General features: G+C 43.7%; 2 protein-coding genes across 5 annotated transcripts; one reads left to right on the top strand and one right to left on the bottom strand.

Annotated features, from left to right (window-relative positions):
• Positions 1 to 1,070: 1,070 nt before the first annotated feature.
• LOC130377438 (guanine nucleotide-binding protein G(olf) subunit alpha-like) lies at positions 1,071 to 18,062 on the top strand. 4 transcript variants are annotated; one of them, XR_008894159.1, is made up of 15 exons: positions 1,071 to 1,881; positions 2,320 to 2,392; positions 2,516 to 2,570; positions 3,938 to 4,057; positions 6,434 to 6,531; positions 7,562 to 7,616; positions 7,761 to 7,834; positions 8,418 to 8,476; positions 9,068 to 9,188; positions 9,717 to 9,847; positions 11,061 to 11,128; positions 11,912 to 12,042; positions 12,313 to 12,412; positions 17,242 to 17,320; positions 17,599 to 18,062. XR_008894159.1 is itself a non-coding variant. In XM_056584586.1 (13 exons), the coding sequence occupies exons 1-13, from the start codon at positions 1,740 to 1,742 to the stop codon at positions 12,383 to 12,385; spliced, it is 1,200 nt and encodes a 399-aa protein (XP_056440561.1). In that variant the 5' UTR covers positions 1,071 to 1,739; the 3' UTR covers positions 12,386 to 14,287. The 4 variants fall into 4 exon arrangements, 2 of the variants coding, with proteins under 2 accessions (XP_056440561.1, XP_056440562.1); XR_008894158.1 differs by having other exon boundaries at positions 12,313 to 12,455; XM_056584586.1 differs by lacking the exons at positions 17,242 to 17,320; positions 17,599 to 18,062 and having other exon boundaries at positions 12,313 to 14,287.
• A 247-nt stretch (positions 18,063 to 18,309) lies between these two features.
• On the bottom strand, positions 18,310 to 20,584 carry LOC130377445 (V-set domain-containing T-cell activation inhibitor 1-like). The gene is made up of 4 exons (XM_056584598.1): positions 20,349 to 20,584; positions 19,461 to 19,778; positions 19,088 to 19,354; positions 18,310 to 18,770 (listed from the first exon to the last, which is right to left on the bottom strand). Exons 1-4 carry the CDS (start codon positions 20,416 to 20,418, stop codon positions 18,427 to 18,429), a joined length of 999 nt encoding a protein of 332 aa, XP_056440573.1. The 5' UTR covers positions 20,419 to 20,584; the 3' UTR covers positions 18,310 to 18,426.
• Positions 20,585 to 20,936: the final 352 nt, after the last annotated feature.

The following is a 20,936-nucleotide window of genomic DNA, read 5'->3' as shown; positions in this document are numbered from 1 at the left end:
AACACATTATCTTCGTCGACTGTAATACAAGCGTAAACGTAGCGAAGCGACGCGCCCTCCCTCGGTTGCAATATTGTTGCATTCCATAGCTGAGGAGATTAGTAGGCTGAATCGCAATCGCGTCAAGACAAATCTGATAGGCCAATAAGCTAACCAAGCCATCCCGTGTAGTGTTCCTACAAAGCACTTGCCTTTTTTCATGTTTCAATTTGATTTACATAAAATTAATTTTGTTGTATGGATGTTTAATGAACAATGAAGTACCAATGTTCTAAGACCCACATCTTTCTCTCTCTAACACACACACACACACACACACACACACACACACACACACACACACACACACACACACACACACACACACACACACACACACACACGTTATGTCTTGATGTATCCCAGCACTGCAATACAAAAATATGAAGCAACTTGTAATTTGTTACAAAGTACATTTTTTATTCTTATTCAAGTAGGTTTTCCAAACTTGAATATTTACTTTACTTTAACTCAAGTCGATTTTGAAGGAAGTATTTGAACTTTTACTTGAGTGTAGACCTACTCTACCCACCACTGGATATAACCCCCATGAATGCATGAAATTCTGACGGTTAAAAGTATGATCGCTTCGAAAGTTAAGATCTGCACTGAGAGTCATGAAGAGAGTAGAGAAGAGCCGAATAGGGCTTATTTTTAAAAAGAAGAGATACCCTGATGGTGAGAAATTCGTCGAAACAGACAATTTCTCTTAAATCTTCGATACAGCATCTTTTTAATTTGACTATAAAAAAAATAATAAAAATAAAACTAAGTTGCCATAATTTTCCTCCATCTGAACTGGTACCTTCAACGGAGGTGCTCCTCTACCAGATTGCAACTGTACCGCGCAACTTAACGTTTGCATTCAGAAATGCAAATAATTTCCGATACGGGGTCAGCAGCAGTGTCCTGCGCTTTGATTGGAAACACCTCAACACACGGTCGCGCTATTAGGATATTTACGGTATTGGAGGCGGAGGGGAGGAGGAGGCGAGAAGAAGGACGATATGTAGGGTGAGGAAGGAGGCGGACTGAGAGATCGCTGCTACGAGGTGCCGAGTCTCACCCATCCGACATCACCTGCAGCTGGGCGGGACTCGACCACATATATGCCGCTCCTCAGTAGAACGGGACCGCTGTGCAGGACCATCTGAACCGGACGCCGTGCAGGACTACCTGGACCGAACCGCTATTGGACCGTTTACTGGACCGCTACATGATCATGTACTGAGCCGGACCGGACCTTAATAGGACCATGTACGCCGCTGGATCGCTGTAGGACCATATTGAGCTGGACCGCTATAGGACCTTGTACTGAGCCGGACCGCAATAGGACCATGTACTGAGCTGGACCGCCCCAGGACCATGTACTGAGCCGGACCGCTACAGGACTGCCTTTATAAGCTCCGTCGGACCGGCAGGAGCCTTCCGTCCGCCGGTCCATGCCGATGTTGTGGGCTGACGTGGACGACAGTGTCAAACAAGGACAATTCCTCTTTTATAAAGATTCTCCGTGTTCTGTTGTTGCCGACGGGAGGGCGTAGGGCGTTTCTCCGGTAGACCCCCGTGCTGCCGGGCCTTGGACCGGGGAACGTCTCCTCACAGCAGGGCGTCCACCACCATGCCTGCCGTGTAACGGGCGGTGGATTCTCCTCTACGAGTACGCGGAAGGTGGTTGTCCGTCCTAAGGAAGAGTTATTATGGGCTGTCTTGGAGGGGGCAGTCAGACAGAGGACCAACGTCTGGACGAGAAGAATCGGAGAGAGGCCAACAAGAAGATCGAGAAGCAACTTCAGAAAGAGCGCCAGTCGTATAAAGCAACGCACAGACTCCTGCTGCTAGGTAACGAAATGATGAAGGGGGGAGAATTCAGTTAACGTGACTATGGAGAACTCTGTTAACACGATGATGGAGAACTATTTTATCATTGTGGAGAACTCTGTTAACATGATGGAGAATTCTGTTAACATGATGATGGAGAACTCTGTTAACTGGAGAACTGTGTTAACATGATGATGGAGTACTATGTTACCACGATGGAGAACTCTGTTAACATGATGATGTAGAACTGTGTTAACATGATGATGGAATACTCTGTTAACATGTTTTTGGAGAACTCAACGGTTGTGTTAGAGAAGATGATGATGATGTGGTGTCCAACTGTGTGTGTGTGTGTGTGTGTGTGTGTGTGTGTGTGTGTGTGTGTGTGTGTGTGTGTGTGTGTGTGTGTGTGTGTGTGTGTGTGTGTGTGTGTGTGTGTGTGTGTGTGTGTGTGTGTAGGAGCAGGTGAGTCCGGGAAGAGTACCATCGTCAAGCAGATGAGGATTCTCCACGTTGACGGTTTCGATGATGAGTAAGTAGCTCGTCGGAACCGCTATGGCAACACCAAACACAATATCCACTCAACACGAGTATTGTGCTCGTGGCGTGACTTCAGGGGAAGTGGCCTCACCCAAACGCTTTGTGTGTTCTCCAGGGAGAAGAAGGAGAGGGGGCAAGACATCAGGAAGAATGTAAAGGACGCCATCGTGGTGAGTGACATGACGTGATGATTGACCCCAACATGAACGACCACAACCATACGACCCCAACCCCTAACGACCCCAACCCCTAACGACCCCAACCCCTAACGACCCAAACCCCTAACGACCCAAACCCCTAACAACCCCAACCACATTGCCCCAACCACTAACCACCATAACCATGAATGACTCGAATAACTCTAACCTAGCCTAACCCTAATCCTAACCTAACCTAACCCTACCCCTAACCCTAACCCTAACCTTGAAAAAGCAACCCAGACAACACCAACCACAAACCCAACAACAAAAGACTTTAACCACAAGCAACCCAAACATGCACGACCCTAAAGATTTAACAGATTAGGTTAAATGTAGTCTCACAAATCTGATTAATGAAATCAAACAGGCTGCCTCAAATCTGAGTCAACCGGGCGTTTAATTTACTTCCACCTGAATATTTGTTTCAACCAATCATGTTGCAGGGGGCGTGTATCTGTGCGTTTTTTTAATTGGCTAGCAAACACAAACTCATCTGGAACTATTCCCCTTTGGATGGAAAGATGTTCAGATAAAATGTGTCTAACGATTTCCAATCAACACCGTGGAGCTACGGCAGAAATCCACCGATGCGTTTCTCTTCTGAGGAATATCTCCTCAACAAAAAAACAGGAAACGGGTTGTGACTCCGCCCCTTGTCGTCATGGTTTCCTGCTCCGTTTCCTCCCAGAAGGTCTGCCCCCCAGCGTAGAAGGAGAGACTCCTAAGAGTGATTAGCTTAGGGGAGACTGGGTTCTACAGCAGTCACGCTAGCGTTCATAATAGGAAAGTTCTCTTCCTGGCTTTTAGAGAACAGATCCACACAGATTTCCTCAGATTCAATGCTTTTCCCTCCTGGGTTTAGTACGAAGTACCCCTAACTGGGAAGTTGAGACCCCAAGTCCTGGTCCAAGAGATGAACAACACAGTTCTGGTCCAAGGGATGAGAAACACAGACCTGGTCCAAGACCCATTCCTTGTCTTTCGGAGATGAAGTGAAATCTCAAAGCATCATTTCTTTCCGGTCCCTCAGACGATTATGTTTTAAGTTAGTCTATAAGACGATTTTGTTTAAAGTAAGTCTGTAAGACAATTGTGTTTTAAGTTGGTCTTTCAGGCGATTTGTTTTAAGTTGGTCCCTAAACTGATTTTGTTTTAAGTGGGTCTATCAGACGATTTAGATTTAAGTTGGTTCTTAAAACGATTTTGTTTTAAGTCTTACATAAAACGATTTGTTTTTTGTTGTTCTTTCAGACAATTGTGTTTTTAAATTGTTCCTTTAAAACAATTTTGTTTAAAGTTTCTCTGTTAGAAAATGGTGCTTTCTGTTTGCCTTTCAGGCGATCATAACAGCTATGGGCACTCTGACTCCCCCTATCCCAGTGGGTAACCCTGCCAACCAACCCAGAATCGACTACATCAAGAGCATCGCACCGCTCTCTGACTTCGAATACACTGAGGTGACAGACACACACACACACACACAGACACAGACACAGACACAGACACACAGAGAGAGAGAGAGAGTTAGTAACCATTGTAAATGACGCCCCTTGGGTCGTGTCATGTCAGACACCTCAGTGGGTTTGTTTAAAGAGGCGGCCCCACGGGCCCGGGATCCTGGTTACTCAGTTGGCTAAACATCACAGCTCTCCTGGGTTAGCCCTAGCCAGAACCCAGGGTTCACTTTACTTTGTTTGAGGGACAGTGCAAATAATTCAGTACGCATGCTATAAAAATGCCAGAGTAAGATGAGAGGCTCTTTGTGTTTGTTAGCCCTAAGTGTAAGCTAGAGATAGACTCAGTGATAGTAGACTCAGTAGAGCTAGACTCAGTAGAGATAGACCCGCTAGAGCTAGACTACCTGGAGATAGACTCAGTAGAGCTAGACTCTATCTAGACTCAGTAGGGCTAGACTCAGTAGAGCTAGACTTTATCTAGACTCAGTAGGGCTAGACTCAGTATAGCTATACTCTATCTAGACTCAGTACAGCTAGACTTTATCTAGACTCAGTACAGCTAGACTCAGTATAGCTATACTCTATCTAGACTCAGTAGAGCTAGACTCAGTACAGCTAGACTCAGTACAGCTAGACTCAGTAAAGCTAGACTCAGTAGAGCTAGACTACCTGGAGATAGACTCAGTAGAGCTAGACTCAGTAGAGCTAGACTCAGTACAGCTAGACTCAGTAGAGCTAGACTCACAGGCATAGAGAGACTCGCTTGTTATAATCAGGTAGGCAGTTCAACCTGAGGTGAAAAATTTAAATTTTGAAAGAGCAGAACAGTAAGCGCTGAAATACAAACGTTTAAAGGTTCTATCTTATTACCAAATACAAAGGTGCCTTGTATCTTTGGATTTATCATTTCATCATCAATATTGGTAATAACTCTATTGATACAGACACTACAGATACCTGGGTTCTCTGCAGAAGGTACAGCAGCCGTGGGAGGACGTGGTGTTTGTGTCTTTAAGACAGTGTCATGCCAACGCGATAGTTTGTTAAGGGCTGTTTGTTTAAATGACTCTAATGATGTGATATAATGAGGTAACATGGGAATCTCTCTGTCTCGCGGTCACCTGAGGTCTAATTATCCAAACATCCCTCAGGACACCGGAGACAAAACAAAACCCTCATGTGTTTTCCAACCTGCCTCTTTGTTCCTACTTCAACCTCCGGCATCGCGTTAGGACAAACCCTGAGCCCATGTAATGTGTTAGGACTCACCCTGAGCCTACTTAATGTGTTAGGACTAACCCTGAGCCTATGTACTGTGTTAGGACTAACCCTGAGCCTATGTACTGTGTGAGGACTAACCCTGAGCCCATGTAATGTGTTAGGACTCACCCTGAGCCTACTTAATGTGTTAGGACTAACCCTGAGCCTATGTACTGTGTTAGGACTAACCCTGAGCCTATGTACTGTGTGAGGACTAACCCTGAGCCCATGTAATGTGTTAGGACTCACCCTGAGCCTACTTAATGTGTTAGGACAAACCCTGAGCCTACTTAATGTGTCAGAACTAACCCTGACACTATGTAATGTGTGAGGACTAACCCTGACCCTATGCAATGTGTTAGGACTAACCCTGACACTATGTAATGTGTTAGGAGCCCGAACTCTTTCTGACCCAAACTAATTGGTCAGTATAAATCTGCTTCGTCCAGAATTAATGCTATATAATCTTGACCTGGAACCCCTCACATCTGAGGACCATGGCAGTTTTTCAGAACCAGGGTTCTTCCGGGTTCTTTCACTGATTATTCTGTGACGGGAAAATTAGTGTGGAAGTCTGTGACATCAGAATCGGGTCAAAGGTTCTGCAGTGTGAGCCTCACTGAACACTGGTGTGATGGAAAGGTCCAGACGGGCCCTTCGACAGGTTCTTCCCTCGAGATGTACTGAGCCATGTTCATGTGATTCATGGTCATGTGACCCATGTTCATGTGATTCATGGTCATGTGAGCCATGTTCATGTGATTCATGGTCATGTGACCCATGTTCATGTGATTCATGGTCATGTGACCCGTGGTCATGTGATTCGTGGTCATGTGATTCGTGGTCATGTGACCCATGTTCATGTGATTCATGGTCATGTGACCCATGTTCATGTGATTCATGGTCATGTGACCCGTGGTCATGTGATTCGTGGTCATGTGATTCGTGGTCATGTGACCCATGGTCATGTGATTCTTGGTCATGTGACCCGTGGTCATGTGATTCGTGGTCATGTGACCCGTGGTCATGTGATTCATGGTCATGTGACCCATGGTCATGTGACTCATGGTCATGTGCCCTTGTCCTGTTTAACCCCTCCCCTCTCCGGCCCCCCAGGAGTTCTTTGAGAACGTGGACAAGCTGTGGGTGGACGAGGGCGTGAAGGTGTGCTTCGAGCGCTCAAACGAGTACCAGCTCATCGACTGTGCTCAATAGTAAGGCACACACCCACCAACACACACCTGCCTGCAATAGATAGACACACCCACCAACACACACCTGCCTGCAATAGATAGACACACCCACCAACACACACCAGCCTGCAATAGATAGACACACACACCAACACACACCTGCCTGCAATAGATAGACACACACACCAACACACACCGGCGTCCTGCCACACTTGAACCATGAGCCTCATGGTTCATCACCTTTAGTTTAGGTGAGGTCAGATGAGGTTAGGTCAGAGGTTGGGTGAGGTTAGGTCAGCGGTTGGATCAGATGTTGTGTGAGGTCAGGTCAGGGTCAGGTCAGGGTTATGTCAGAGGTTGGGTCAGGTTTTCTATCAAAACCCATAGTAACCACTTCAGCAATGACACCATGTGGTCTGAGATAACCAAGCCCACTCATTTGCATACACCAGCTGGAAATGTTGCATTAAATAAATAAATGTTGCATTATGTAATTAATGTGGCGTTAAATAAATGGATTTGGCAATATGAAATAAAAGTAATAAAGTAGTAGAAAATATTAAAAAGTAAGTAATAAATAAAAACGTCCTTAAAAGAATTACAAATATTTATTTCAATATATTGACAAATGTGTAATGTATATTTATCCACATATCTAACCCTTATTTATATATTTATCACCTCATTTATTCTGAGAAGTGTTGGTATAAGGCGTAGTGGGTCATACTTGTAGTGGAATATGACCCATATTAGAATCTCCAAGCTTTTGTTTTTAGTTGTGTTTTAACTTTTAACGTGTGGCTTACAATGGAAAGTCTTCATTTGTACAATTGCAAGACAGACTTGTTACCTTGGCCTCGACTTGGCTCTAGATTTTATTTATCTATGACAATGTATGTTAAATCAGGCAGTTTTTCAAATATTCTTCATACAATTATTTAGTGTGTGTGTGTGTGTGTGTGTGTGTGTGTGTGTGTGTGTGTGTGTGTGTGTGTGTGTGTGTGTGTGTGTGTGTGTGTGTGTGTGTGTGTGTGTGTGTGTGTGTGTGTAGTTTTCTGGAGAAGTTGGATCATATCAGAAGCGTTGACTACATTCCGACCGATCAGGTAAGATATATATACTCTACTATACTACTGCTATCACTGCTTCTACTAATACTCGTACTAATACTAAATATCTTAATATTAATATATAATTAAGATCTAATTTGTACCACCAATCAATGAAGGTAAAATGTGTTCTGGCTCCAGGATCTTCTGCGCTGCCGAGTTCTGACTTCAGGGATCATTGAGACCAGGTTTCAAGTGGATAAAGTCAACTTTCAGTGAGTTAGTTAGTCTACCTCTTTAAGTGAGTTAGTCAGTCTACCTATTTAAGCGAGTTAGTTAGTCTACCTCTTTAAGTGAGTTAGTTATTCTACCTCTTTCAGTGAGTTATTTATTCACCGGTGGGCCTTTATATTTATCTAACCCTAACCCTCTATCCTTATTGAACCCTCCTATGTATCTAACCCTCCCATTTATCTAACCCTGCCTCTATATTTATCTGACCCTAACCCTTTATCTTTATGTGACCCTCTATCTTTATATGACCCTCTATCTTTATCTAACCCTCTATCTTTATCTAACCCTCCCATGTATCTAACCCTCCCATGTATCTAACCCTGCCTCTATCTTTATCTAACCCTGCCTCTATCTTTATCTAACCCTCTATCTTTATCTAACCCTCTATCTTTATCTAACCCTCTATCTTTATCTAACCCTCTATCTTTATCTAACCCTCTATCTTTATCTAACCCTCTATCTTTATCTAACCCTCTATCTTTATCTAACCCTCCCATGTATCTAACCCTGCCTCTATCTTTATCTAACCCTCTATCTTTATCTAACCCTCTCTGTCTCCCTCAGTATGTTTGACGTTGGAGGGCAAAGAGATGAACGGAGGAAATGGATTCAGTGCTTTAACGGTGAGAATGTTACATGTCTCTATCTCTATCTACATGTCTGTCTGCCTGTCTATAATGTGTCTCCTAACCTGTCTGTCTACCTGTTTACCAACCTGTTTATCTGTCTTTTTATCTGTACACCTGTCTATCTACAGAACCGGTCTGTATACCTGTCTTTCGGTCTTTCTATCTGTCTGTCAACGTGTCTGTCAACCTGTCCGTCGACCTGTCTGTCACATGTCTATCCACCTCTCTCTCTCCCTGGCTGTCTATCTGTCCGTCTAGATGAGCAGGCTAGTCAACCAAAGAGTTAAGTTGTTGTATGAGTGTTTGAGTTCACTGTGGAAGGGTCAGATCAAGAGACCAAACCTAGCCTAAAGTAGTGGTAGTACCTGTTGTGGATCAGGGTTAGGGTTGGAAATTGGTTAGCGTTAGAAATGGATTAAGTTTAGTACTGGGTTGGGGGTTATGCAGGCTTTTCTCTAAGACTTAATACACAGAAACCTTAACTCTTCACAGGTTCTCCACACGTCTTTCTATATGTGTCTGACTTCTCGTCAGTCTGTATCCAACTTCCTGTCTGTATGTGTCTGACTTCCTGTCTGTCTACAGATGTGACAGCCATCATCTTTGTAGCAGCTAGCAGCAGTTACAACATGGTGATCAGAGAGGATAACTCGACCAACCGGCTTCGAGAATCACTGGACCTTTTTAAATCCATCTGGACAAACCGGTACAATTCAACCTATTACCTCGTTAGTTAGTCAGTACAGTCGCCCTAATAAAGGAGTTACCATAGAACAGTCAGTACAGTCACACTCATGTAGGACCTACCATAAAACAGTCAGTACAGTGACTTCATATAGGAGTTACTATAAAAACAGTCAGTACAGTCACCCTTATGTAGGGGCTACTATAGAACTGTCAGTACAGTCACTTCATATAGAAGTTAATATGAAACAGTCAGTATAGTCACCTTCATCTAGAAGTTAATATGAAACAGTCAGTATAGTCACATTCATAAAGAAGTCACCATAAAACAGTCAGTACAGTGACCTCATATAGGAGTTACTATAAAATAGTCAGTACATGTGCCACTGACTGTTTTATAGTTACTCCTATATGAAGTGACTGCAGTCATATGAAACAGTCAGGGAAGACACCTTCATATGGGACTTACGATAAAACAGTCGGTACAGTCACCTTCATAATTTTGATTGACAGCTAGCCAACACGTGTTTCTTCTGTTTTGGATCCTCAGGTTTCTGAAGACGATCTCGGTCATTCTGTTCCTGAACAAACAGGACATGCTGGCCGATAAGATCCTGGCGGGAAAGTCCAAACTAGAGGACTACTTCCCTGACTACGCCCAGTACACCCAGCCCGTGGATGGTAAGGAACTAGTTAATACTGGGGGTGTGCAGCGAAGGCGCTGGTCTGTTTACGTTAACCAGTCTTATCTGTTCATGTGTCTGGGTGAGAACGTATTTGGGTGGTGATGCTTGTTGAAAGATGTTATACTCTCTAGTCTAGAGTGTATAATTGAAATATTTAAATGAGCAAGTATTAACTACTGTCAAGTCTGTTTTGAAAGCCTTTTATTTGAACTATATCATGGAATATATATTTAGTTATATTGCAAAAAACTCAGCTCAAACTACAGCTAGAGTAGGCTCACACTCGCCCTCCCTCTGATATCTAATCACAATAATCAATTGTATTCATTTGCTTATTCATAGGGACGGGGACGTTAATAAACATCAGTAAAAATACTACATTTAACATGCTTGAGTTAAGCAAAAATGCTAATTTATATCCCTGGTCTCTGGACATATTACCGAAAACAGAAACATTACATATGATGTGTAAGTGCCATGATACAAATAAACGAATGCTAAGAAACGGTGTGGGGTGTACGTATGGCACCCACAGCTCCCTCTAATAGTGGCCCGTGTGGCGCCACACAGCCCCCTCTAGTGGTGGCCCGTGTGTCACCCCACACCCCCCTCTAGTGGTGGCCCGTATGGCGCCCAAGAGCGCCCTCTAGCGGTGGCCCGTATGGCTCTCCACAGCGCCCCCTAGCGGTGGCCCGTATGGCTCCCCACAGCGTCCTCTAGTGGTGGCCCGTATGGCTCCCCACAGCGCCCTCTAGTAGTGGCCCGTATGGCTCCCCACAGCGCCCTCTAGTGGTGGCCCATATGGCGCCCCACAGCCCTCGAGTGTGATCAAGAAATCTAATTTGGGTTTGATCACATTAAACAACCATGAACGGATAATTCATCGACTGGGCATCAATTTGAAACCTCAAGCAGGGTTTAAAATCGTGTATAGCAGCTGAGAGAGGGTTACACAGGATATAGATCCACTGCCTTCAATCATAACGCACCGACTTTATCGCCCTCTGGCTCGCCATCTTCGCTACCTGGAGGGGCAGCTCCGGATCATCAGAGCCTGATGCTCCTGAGGTCATCCTGGGTGAACCCTGATGTGTGAAAGGCCTAATGAAGAGGTTAACATAATAGAAAACTGCTGTGTGTGTGTGTGTGTGTGTGTGTGTGTGTGTGTGTGTGTGTGTGTGTGTGTGTGTGTGTGTGTGTGTGTGTAGCTTTACCAGATGCTGGTGAGGACCCGTTGGTGACGAGAGCAAAATTCTTCATAAGAGACCAGTTTCTGGTAATTTACACACTGTGACACACACTATTAGACAGTTATACAAAGTATAACACAATACTACACCCTGCACTCACTACAAAACCCTATAGCACGCTGTTACACAAAACTACAAACTATTACACACTATCATACAAAACTACACACATAAATAACAATACACTTTCACACACAAAAATACATACTCATTAGACACTTTGAATATTGAATAAAATTAGAAAATGAAATGATAAAATACCAAACCTTCAATTGTTTTTGTCAGTTGTTTCACAACATGCTGTCGATTTGACCAGGTTACAGAGCCATGTTGAGTTGTCCAATCAGGTTACAGAGTCATGTTGCGTTGTCCAATCAGGTTACAGAGTCATGTTGAGTGGTCCAATCAGGGTTAAGGAGTCATGTTGAGCTGTCCTATTAGGTGACAGAGTCATGTTGAGTTGTCCTATCAGGTGACAGAGTCATGTTGAGTGCTCCAATCTGGGTTACGGAGTCATGTTGAGCTGTCCAATCATGTTACAGAGCCATATTGAGTTGTCCAATCAGGTGAGAGTCATGTTAAGTTGTCCAATCAGGTTACAGAGTCATGTTGAGTGGTCCAATCAGGGTTAGGGAGTCATGTTGAGTTGTCCAATCAGGTGACAGAGTCATGTTGAGTTGTCCTATCAGGTTACAGAGTCATGTTGAGTGCTCCAATCAGGGTTACAGAGTCATGTTGAGCTGTCCAATCAGGTGACAGAGTCATGATGCGTTGTCCAATCAGGTGACAGTCTTGTTTGTGTGTTTCAGACAATCAGCACAGCCAGTGGAGAGGGGAAGCACTACTGCTATCCCCACTTCACCTGCGCCGTGGACACGGAGAACATCCGCAGAGTCTTCCAGGACTGTCGAGACATCATCCAGCGCATGCACCTCCGACAGTACGAGCTCTTGTGATTGGTCCTGGAGAATCAGCCGGTCACATCATTGACCAATCAGGAAAACGGACTGGAACATTCTAGTTGGTCCATAACATAGACCATGTATAATTAAAGACGAGTACTATTTATATTTGAAAAAGTGATCCGACCCGCCTGAACAGTGGTTAATATGCAGCTCCGGATGAGAGATGACCTCTTCCCACAATGTGCCTCAAACTGCAAATACATCACAGGTCATTCTATCACCTTCAAACCTGCTCACCCATTCAGGTACATGTCGGAGGTCATCCTAATGCCCTGCAACCTGCTTACCTGTCCAGGTAGAGGGCAGAGGTCATCTTAATGCTCTCCGACTGGCTAACCCATCCAGGTAGGGGTCATCTTAATGCTCTCCGACTGGCTAACCCATCCAGGTAGGGGGTCAGAGGTCATCTTTAATGCTCATCGACTGTCTAACCCATCCAGGTAGGGGTCAGAGGTCATCCTGCATGAACACTGAATGATGGATGGACGAACCAGTTGAACTCTCCATTCTAAAGTTCAAAAGAGTTTTTTTTACAACCTTAGCATTCGATTTATAAACAAAAGGGTCTGTGGGTTTATTTATATATTTAAATACAGATAGGGAGCCCTCTTTATTTATTTGTATATAAAGGATGTAGCTTTAACAGATGCTTCATGTTATACAAAGTGGTGGTGTTTATTTTCAAGCATGTTTCGACCAGCTGTCGGCTGGGATTATTAACTACACTAGTCAAAGATAACTACTAGTCCAGGATTCTTATATGATATCACGCAAGCCTGTTACTGACATAGTGACTCCTGGACAGCTGAACGTAGTGCTACATACAGGTGGAGTTTGTTTTGAAGGGAATTGTAATATACCGCCAGCTGGGCTTACAAAACGTGTTTCTGAATAGCTCAACATGTCCAATTAACTCACTCAACATGTTATCAATTTACTCAACCTGTCCAATTAAATAACTTGAATTAACCCGGTCAGCATGCCATGTTACCATACTCAAAATTTGACGTTAACCAACATGTTATGTCAACTATCTCAACATGTCATGTTGACTAACTGAACGTCTCGCGTTAACAGTTGACGTGTACAAACATGTATATGCATTTACGGTGCAGAGTGCATGGTTTAGAGAGCATCCTTATAGATTGAGGTTTTTGCGTGTGCTCTCTTGACACGTATTTACGTGTGCACAGAGCATCGTGTAAAACCAGAGCATCGTGTAAAACCTCTCTCCATTATTTCATAGGACAATCGGAATGTTGTTGATGACATGTACAACGTTTATTCTCTCGGCATGTTAGTGTCCCCCATGTCTCTGCCCAAGGCACAGCCCGCTTCGTTCTAGTTGGAGCTCAACGGTTAAATGTTAAACTACAGTACAGGGAAACTCCATTGTTGAGTTCGGGTAGGCAAGTTGGAGAAACCCACTAGAGTAGGCTCGATTTAGAGTTTCCAACTGAAATAATTCCATTATCCTTTCAGGCCACACCCCCAAATCACTGGCTCGCTAGCTTTAGCAGTAGGTCTGCCAAGCCTTATGGTAGAGTTGGTCAATCGCAATGAGGCCACAGGCAGAGTGTGTGAAGGCAGCCGGGTAGGTAGGTAGGTAGACAGACTGTTATGCCGCCCAATCATTTAATTCGCCCAGAATGAAGTGATTTGGTGTGCTCATTAATGACCGGCAACGGCCACTGATACCATATATATTTCCTATTGTTTCAGAGCATTTGACTAATGCCTCTAAAATGAATTGCTTAAAACAGCGTTAAATACAAACCGTGGTTAGCTGCTTACTTGTTGTTGAAACTCAAATGTTTAATAGAAACGGTACAGTTAGCTGATAACTTGTAGGTGAAACTCAAATCTTAAATTTAAACGGTACAGTTAGCTGCTTGATTGTAGTTGAAACTCAACTCATAAATATAAACAGTAGAGCTGCTAACTTGGAGGTGAAATCCAACTGGTTAATGTAGAAGGTACAGTTAGCCAGGGTTCGAGTTAGGTGGGAGCCAGTGGGAGCTGAGCTCCCATAGAGAGAGGTCTGGCTCCCATGAAAGCAGCAAGCTCAAATATCTGTGGGGGTCTCTGAAAATACAGCCGCATAATATTGTAATTACAAATAAAGCTATTTACCCTTCCACATACAGAGTAATATTGACGTTGAGTAAAGGATAATGGAACGCCGGTCATTATCGGGAAAATAAGCCCAGACAGGGCGAACCAGACACCGTGTCTTGCTTCGACCTGAAGTGGCTTATCAGCGCCCCCCCCAACCCCTGCTAACAACCGAGCGCAAGGCCGGCATGGTCTTCTCCCCCCCCCCCCCCCCCCCCGTCAACAACTTTAAAGGACCCCCACAGAGATGGAATCATAATTCAATCCCTGCAGTTAACTCCCAACTTGTTTTTGAAATTCCACTGTTAAATGAGGCCCTTTTGTTAGTTAGCACATTTTTACTCATAAATTGGAAACATGATCTGGGCATGTTTCTTTGTCATGTTATATTTGTTTATCTTCCTTGCTAAGACAGACATTTGTTGGCATCTATCTGTGTTTTAGGAAGGGGTTTTATAGGCTACTGCGGGAGTTGTAATGTTTTTATGCACTACTGATGTAGCACTAGAATATTTAAACCTGGTGTAAAGGTACAACATGTAATCCCTCTCTAGTGGTGGCTTGGTTTCTTACTAATATATTTCTGTGGGACCTTTTTCTAAATCAAATTGGTGAATGGGATTTCTTTTCTATCTTAATAAATAACAGCAAATGTACTGTAAATGATATATCCAGAGACTGAGCTGAATAAATAGGTTTCTCTGCACAATACACCTGTATCTAACAATTACCACCTGTATCTAACCCCAACTGTGGTCGACTAATCTTAATGGAGCTGTGTATATGTATATGTAAGCTATATATACATATAACTAATGGAGCATAGATATGAGATCCTTTTAAAGTGTGTATCAACTTTTCATCAAAGTTTGTACATAATTCTATAATTCTTTATAACTACTGTCTGCTCTTTTATAATGTGAAGCTTTGACCTCTGAACTCTGTGCCTTTCCTTCATGGCGGTTGGTATGACTACAAGGTTAATTAACCCTTCTGAACCACAGAAGAGTCCAAACATCTTTTTTTTTAGTGATGCTTTGTGGGATAGACCTAAGTTACATAAATAAATACATTAAAGTCATCTTGATTTTTCCTTTTTAGAACATAGCATTGCTGGGTATAATATATAAAAACCCAGGGCGGCTAAAGGTATAGGCCTTATAGGCGTTCGTCTCGGGGACACCCCCTTCTGGTGGCCGCTGGTCGCCGTTATAGGAAAGAAATAACAGAAATAATTTATAAATAAAATTGTCGGGCACCCTTCCTAATTTTCTGCCTTGACGAAACAAATGCCCTTGCCATATGGCACTCACTATGCGCACTGGAGGTGGGGAAGGGATAACCGATTTATACGCACGCGCATCACAACAAGTCAGAGACTGACTAAGTGCCGGTGATGCTGAACAGAGTTCACAAAGCTTTACACAATTTAACGGTCCCATGAAATACCACCAGGTGTGAGTGTGATTACACTCACACCTGTCACTCCCATGTCATGGGATCTTTAAATTTCCCTGCAGACATCAGGGGCAACGATTCTTGAACGGAGAAAAGAGGAGGGAAGGTAAGCCCAACATATAGGTATGTCATCTTATGTTAATATTAAAATGTCGCTGGGGTGTAGACGGGTTAGTCGGTGGTAACTGTTACCACCGACTAACCGTCTACACCCCAGCGACATTTTAATATTAACAGAGTAGTAACGCTCTGCAGCAGCTGAGTAGCTAGCGTTACTCTGCTGTAACGCAGCCTATGTGTTTGTAATATTTTATAATATTGATAGATAATATCTCATGTAATATTTGAAGTGTTTCTACTCAGATGCACTCAAAAAAGCTGTCTATTTCTTGTCCACGTCCGAGTAACAGTTCGGCTCCCCAGAAACCTATACACTACGGTGTGTGGCGTCAACTTTTTCAATAAAGTAACCATACGTTGAGTGCCCTGAGGTTCAACACTTTGGAGAAACGCAGTCCCGTCATGTGCCCTGTAGTGGGAAAATTCCACTACAGGGCACATGACGCCCAACAGGCCCAAACCCAACAGAGCTAGACTCTAGCTGCCTTCTGTTGGTATGGGCCTGTTTTCTTGACCCTGGGGAGCGTCGAGAAGTGACCATCCGATAAGGCACGGCGTCGACCCCCATTATGACATCCTGAGTTGGTTCATCGATAGTTTACCATCTAGTTAACCCATACTGTAGTTTATTGGGGGGCACAGATGCTCTCAGGGTATTGACCGAAGTGTGTAAGAAGTCGTCCAATGGTCAATGCGTCGGCCTTCAGCTTGTGCACCTCTTGGGCGCTGCTCCTTGCGAAGCCTTTCGAGAGACGCAGGGAGGATTCCCATTTAGGCCTCGGATCATTTTATGATAGGCCTCGGATCATTGTTTGTTTGTTTTTATGGATTATTGGTAGTTTGTTGCTTGATCGTTATATGTCCCTGTACCGTTATTACCCAAATATATGACCATAATTGTTTTAAATTCGGATGTCTCTTTATTCTAACCAGTTTGGTGAGGTTAGGATTGACTTGGTCCGGAAATTCCCACCCTCCCATAAAAAAGCTATTGCGCATCTACATTGCTTATTATGGTAAAGCTCTTTTGCGCCGTCAGGAACTTCATGGTGAAATCAGGTGGGCCTCGTAAACTCAGAGATGTACTCGAATAGCCACGAAAGTAGTTTAAAAAGGGAATGATTCTATTTTTTCTCGATTTTCTTTGTTGAAATACATGATTTTGTCCCGACCAATATGCATGCATGAAAATGAATGCAAATATCAAATTTTCTTGTTCAACACGTCCCTATAGTTAGGCTTAGGCCTACCTACGTGCTGATTTTAAAGTGTTTTTACTCTAGCATTGTTAAATGATTAGATGCTATAACTGAAAACCACAATGAATAAAGCAAACAACCCTAAAAAGTATCTTTGCTCAGAGAAAAAATAATACGAAACAGCAGGGAGATTGGAAATGACAAGCAATAGAGGATTCAAATATACATGTATTTATTTAATTTGATGTGGTCACCATTAACTTAACATTACAATCTGTGCAGCACCAGAGGCATCGTGTGTTTGAGCTGAAGCTCATTTCAACACCCATCCACAGTGAGGCAGTGAAGACACAGACAAATGGTAAGACATAATTCACAGATAGTTACCTAAAATATATAAAAGTGGCTAATTATTACAGTATAATACAAATAAAGCGGACGATCATAATAAATCATCATAGAAGCAACCTTTACTTTAACACCATCAAAATGCAGCTCAAGTTGCTCTTCCATCCGATTAACGGGGCAGACTAACACCACGTAGGTCACGCATAAAATAAATAGTGAGCAATGTCTTTTTGACGAAGTAGAAATATATCTGTTGTTGTTAAGATAAGTCCTTCAACTCTATCCATCCAGAGATACATGTGTCTGCACCCCTGGAAGGGTGCCCATTGGACGTCCCTGCTGTAGTGCTGAAGTTGTAGTGCTGAAGTTGCCTCCCTGATTGCCATCCAATCGTCAGTCTGTCAACTGTCCTCTTCCCTGAAGCTGGTCAGCCCCTCTAACAAGGCTCCCCTAAATGACGTGTGAACGTTGAATCCTGGTCCCTACGACCCAGTCTGACCCCGCTGTGTCTGACGGGTCATACAGTCAGGAGGTTTAACCCTCTGCCCCAGACAGGGGAACGACTTCCGGAGGAGAGTGTTGAATTTCTTTGATCTAAGAGTAAAAACAGAGTTATATTAGTAATAGCTTCATGCCAATCAGATTTGTAAAACTATAAAGTCCCACATCATTGATAAATTACCAAGAAATAACCAACTTTCTCAACAAATTCACAGTGGATAAAATGTGTATTAAACATGTAATAAATTAAATTGAAACTAGTTTTTTTACCTTTTTTATTATATAATAGATGGTGGGGATTAAAATGAAAACTAGTAGCAAGACTATTACTACGGTCGGGACGATCCAAAGTGTGCTAGATGATCTCTCTGGAACAGAAAGAGAAAATGTTTATTATTCTTTCTATAATAAGGATGAGAATAATAACAATGAAAGCTAGACAGATCCTAATTCCTTCACAATAAACGTGGCCTAGATAAACATTTTTGAAGATGGCTTGTCAGTTACTGGCCCAGTGAACATGGTTCAGTAAAGAAGACAACAGACACCCTTGCCTTACTCCCCCAAGCATCAGCCAAGTGTAAAAACACAATGTCGCTTTTTTACACCACGTATGTTTTAGCATCTCACAGATTGCTTTTGTATTTTCACCAAGAGCCTACCTGCAATAGGGTCCTCCAGTATCTTCAGTTCAATGTGGGTTACGTCTTCTCCGTCTGCGTACCTGAGAGTACACCTGTACGTCCCTTCACTCTGGGCTGATGAGGTCACATACAGCAGGAGGCTGCCTGATTCAGACAGGTTTCTTACATGCTGCTGCCACTCTGTTTCCACCACCTTTTCTTGTCCTGCTTGTCTTCTGAGGATGGTCTGGTTGTGGTTGAAGGTCCAGGTGATGTCATCGAGCCCCGAGGCGTCACAAGGGAGTAACACCTCACTCCTGGGAGCACTTTGCATTGGAGCTGATGAAGAAAGAAACACGAGTGGGTGGACCGAATGAGACCCAATATATTGTTATAAAATCTGAAGAGAGATCACTGACACAATTTTTCCTAATTTGACCGATGTAGTACAATTCAAATCCCTGACCAATAACGTCAATGGTCCAACTTTTCAGGCATTTTTCGATGAAGATGGAGTAGATCAGACCACAATAATAATTTCACAAAACAGCAGTACTCTCTCATGTTATTAGCGGGCTAGACAGGCCACTTTAAGTTGCCGCCATTGACAATCTATTTTACTTCTGACTGTTGCCCTGTTGGATTTAAAGTCTTACGGATTTGCCTGATTGTGACTTTCCTTGCACTGTGTTCATTTTGAACTGAGCAGCTGTAGGTCGACTCTGTGTCATTGTAAAGAGTCCTTAAGGAGCCACTGATGTCATAGAGTCCCTGGTCATCTTCATGGACCTCGGTTGTGTCCTGGGCGACAGTAGCCGGGCGAGGACTGACGGACCAGGTGAGCTGTGGTCTTGGGTAGATTCCTCGAGACTTACAGGTGAAAATGTTTTTCACTAGCATAATATCCAATCCAGCAACAGGAGCTGCAACAACATGGTACCACATTGAAACAAAAAACTCAAAGAGTTTCCTCAATATTATTATTTTTGATATGAATATAAATTATATTAAATTGGAACTTGAGCTCACCTCTCACTGTCAGGGTGACGAAGGTCTCCTGGTTGTTCTTTGAAGTGCTGGCGTAACACAGGTACCTGCCCTGGTCCTGGAGGTTCACCCTGGACAGACCAAGGGATGCGTCGCCCCCTGAGATCTGGTCATGGAACAGGGAGGTCCTTCCCTTGTAGAGAGGGTCCTGGTGTCCCAGTTGGTCCAGGTCATCGTAGTAGGAGTGGACCTGAACGTCCTTCCCATTCCTCTTGACCCAGTGGAGGATGGTATCACTGTTTGGCGGGAAGCGGCAAGGCAGCACACAGCTCCCCCCAAACACACAGCCCACCTGGGTGTCTGGAGATCAGAGAACAGAGTGGTGTTGGAGTCATACTCTTCATTTACTTTAGAAGCAGGTCCATAAGTAATACTCTGATGGTGATAACTGATAATAAGTGACGACTCATTTAAAAATTATCTTGAATCGCTCATAAAACATGACCTATAGACCTCTACAATCTGAGAGACTGAATGACCAACTGTGTCCTCTTAACTAATCCAGAGGACGGATTTATGTTCTCTAGCTTTTTATTTTTTGTTCAGCAACACTGATGTTATCTTTCCCAGTCTGCTTATCTCTCGCCTTCTCTCACATAACCTGACCCACCTGAGAACCTGGGTTAATCTTTAGAGACAGCTTTGGTTTCTGTATGAGCAAAGTTCAAATGAGGTCAAATACATTTATTTATTTTGTATTTAATTTATTATTTTCCACATTCTAAGTAAAACCTAAGAGCTATATTTTTAGAAAAAAAAGAGAGTTTGAGTCCTGGTTCTAGTCCAAATATCGAGCATAACAAACCAAACATAGAAGAACTCTTGATATTAGGTTTGCCAGAGAGATGGTTTATATTCGGTCCACCTTACCTCCCTGAACGACGACCAGCCCCGTCAGTAACATGACCGTCTGAACCACAACACTGCCCAGTGCCGTCATTGTCTCTGTCTTTCTCTCTCAGCCGTCTGAATCGGCAGTATATCAATGCTTCCCCCCCCAGAGAACATCGTCCCCATCGTCAGATTCTAACCCAGGTCCTTCTTGTGAGGGAGCATGGCTGGACAAGACTGAGGAAGTTGTCTTGTCAGGAGATAAACCTCCTGACTTTATCATCATACCATCAGACAAAGCAGGGTTGGACTCGGCCAAAGGTTGAAACGGTTCTATTGTAATGTAGAGGTGTGTCTTTCTTTACTAAATATGACAGGTGAAGGCTGAGCCCACAGAGGAGGGGGCAGGTACAGCCCGCCCTAATGAGCCCTGCACGACGGGGGAACCGCTGTCAGCCGCCGACCCCCCCCCCCCCCCCCCCCCCCCCCTGGTGGCCAGGACACCGGCCAAGCTGCCTCAGTTCCACGAGGCGCCGCTGCTGGAGCTTTACCTAGCGTAGTTCCTGCTTGCTGCTATTTGGGCAGCGGACATTCAGTGACCAGAGCAGGGAGCAGCCAGCTGGTCGC

This window comes from Gadus chalcogrammus, chromosome 23, assembly GCF_026213295.1.
Source record: "Gadus chalcogrammus isolate NIFS_2021 chromosome 23, NIFS_Gcha_1.0, whole genome shotgun sequence".
In the NCBI taxonomy this organism is placed as follows: domain Eukaryota; kingdom Metazoa; phylum Chordata; class Actinopteri; order Gadiformes; family Gadidae; genus Gadus; species Gadus chalcogrammus.
The sequence above is the reverse complement of the archived record's forward strand: the minus strand, read 5'-3'. Positions and strand labels throughout refer to the sequence as shown.

Coding starts and splice junctions, on each gene's coding strand:
- LOC130377445 (XM_056584598.1), bottom strand. CDS start 20,418: ATGACGGCACTGGGCAGTGTTGTGGTTCAGACGGTCATGTTACTGACG. Junction 19,355..19,460: donor CGTCACCCTGACAGTGAGAG/GTGAGCTCAAGT, acceptor ATGTTGTTGCAG/CTCCTGTTGCTGGATTGGAT. Junction 18,771..19,087: donor AGTCACAATCAGGCAAATCC/GTAAGACTTTAA, acceptor TTTCTTCATCAG/CTCCAATGCAAAGTGCTCCC.
- LOC130377438 (XM_056584586.1), top strand. CDS start 1,740: ATGGGCTGTCTTGGAGGGGGCAGTCAGACAGAGGACCAACGTCTGGAC. Junction 9,848..11,060: donor GTACACCCAGCCCGTGGATG/GTAAGGAACTAG, acceptor GTGTGTGTGTAG/CTTTACCAGATGCTGGTGAG. Junction 12,043..12,312: donor CAGCGCATGCACCTCCGACA/GTACGAGCTCTT, acceptor TCACCCATTCAG/GTACATGTCGGAGGTCATCC.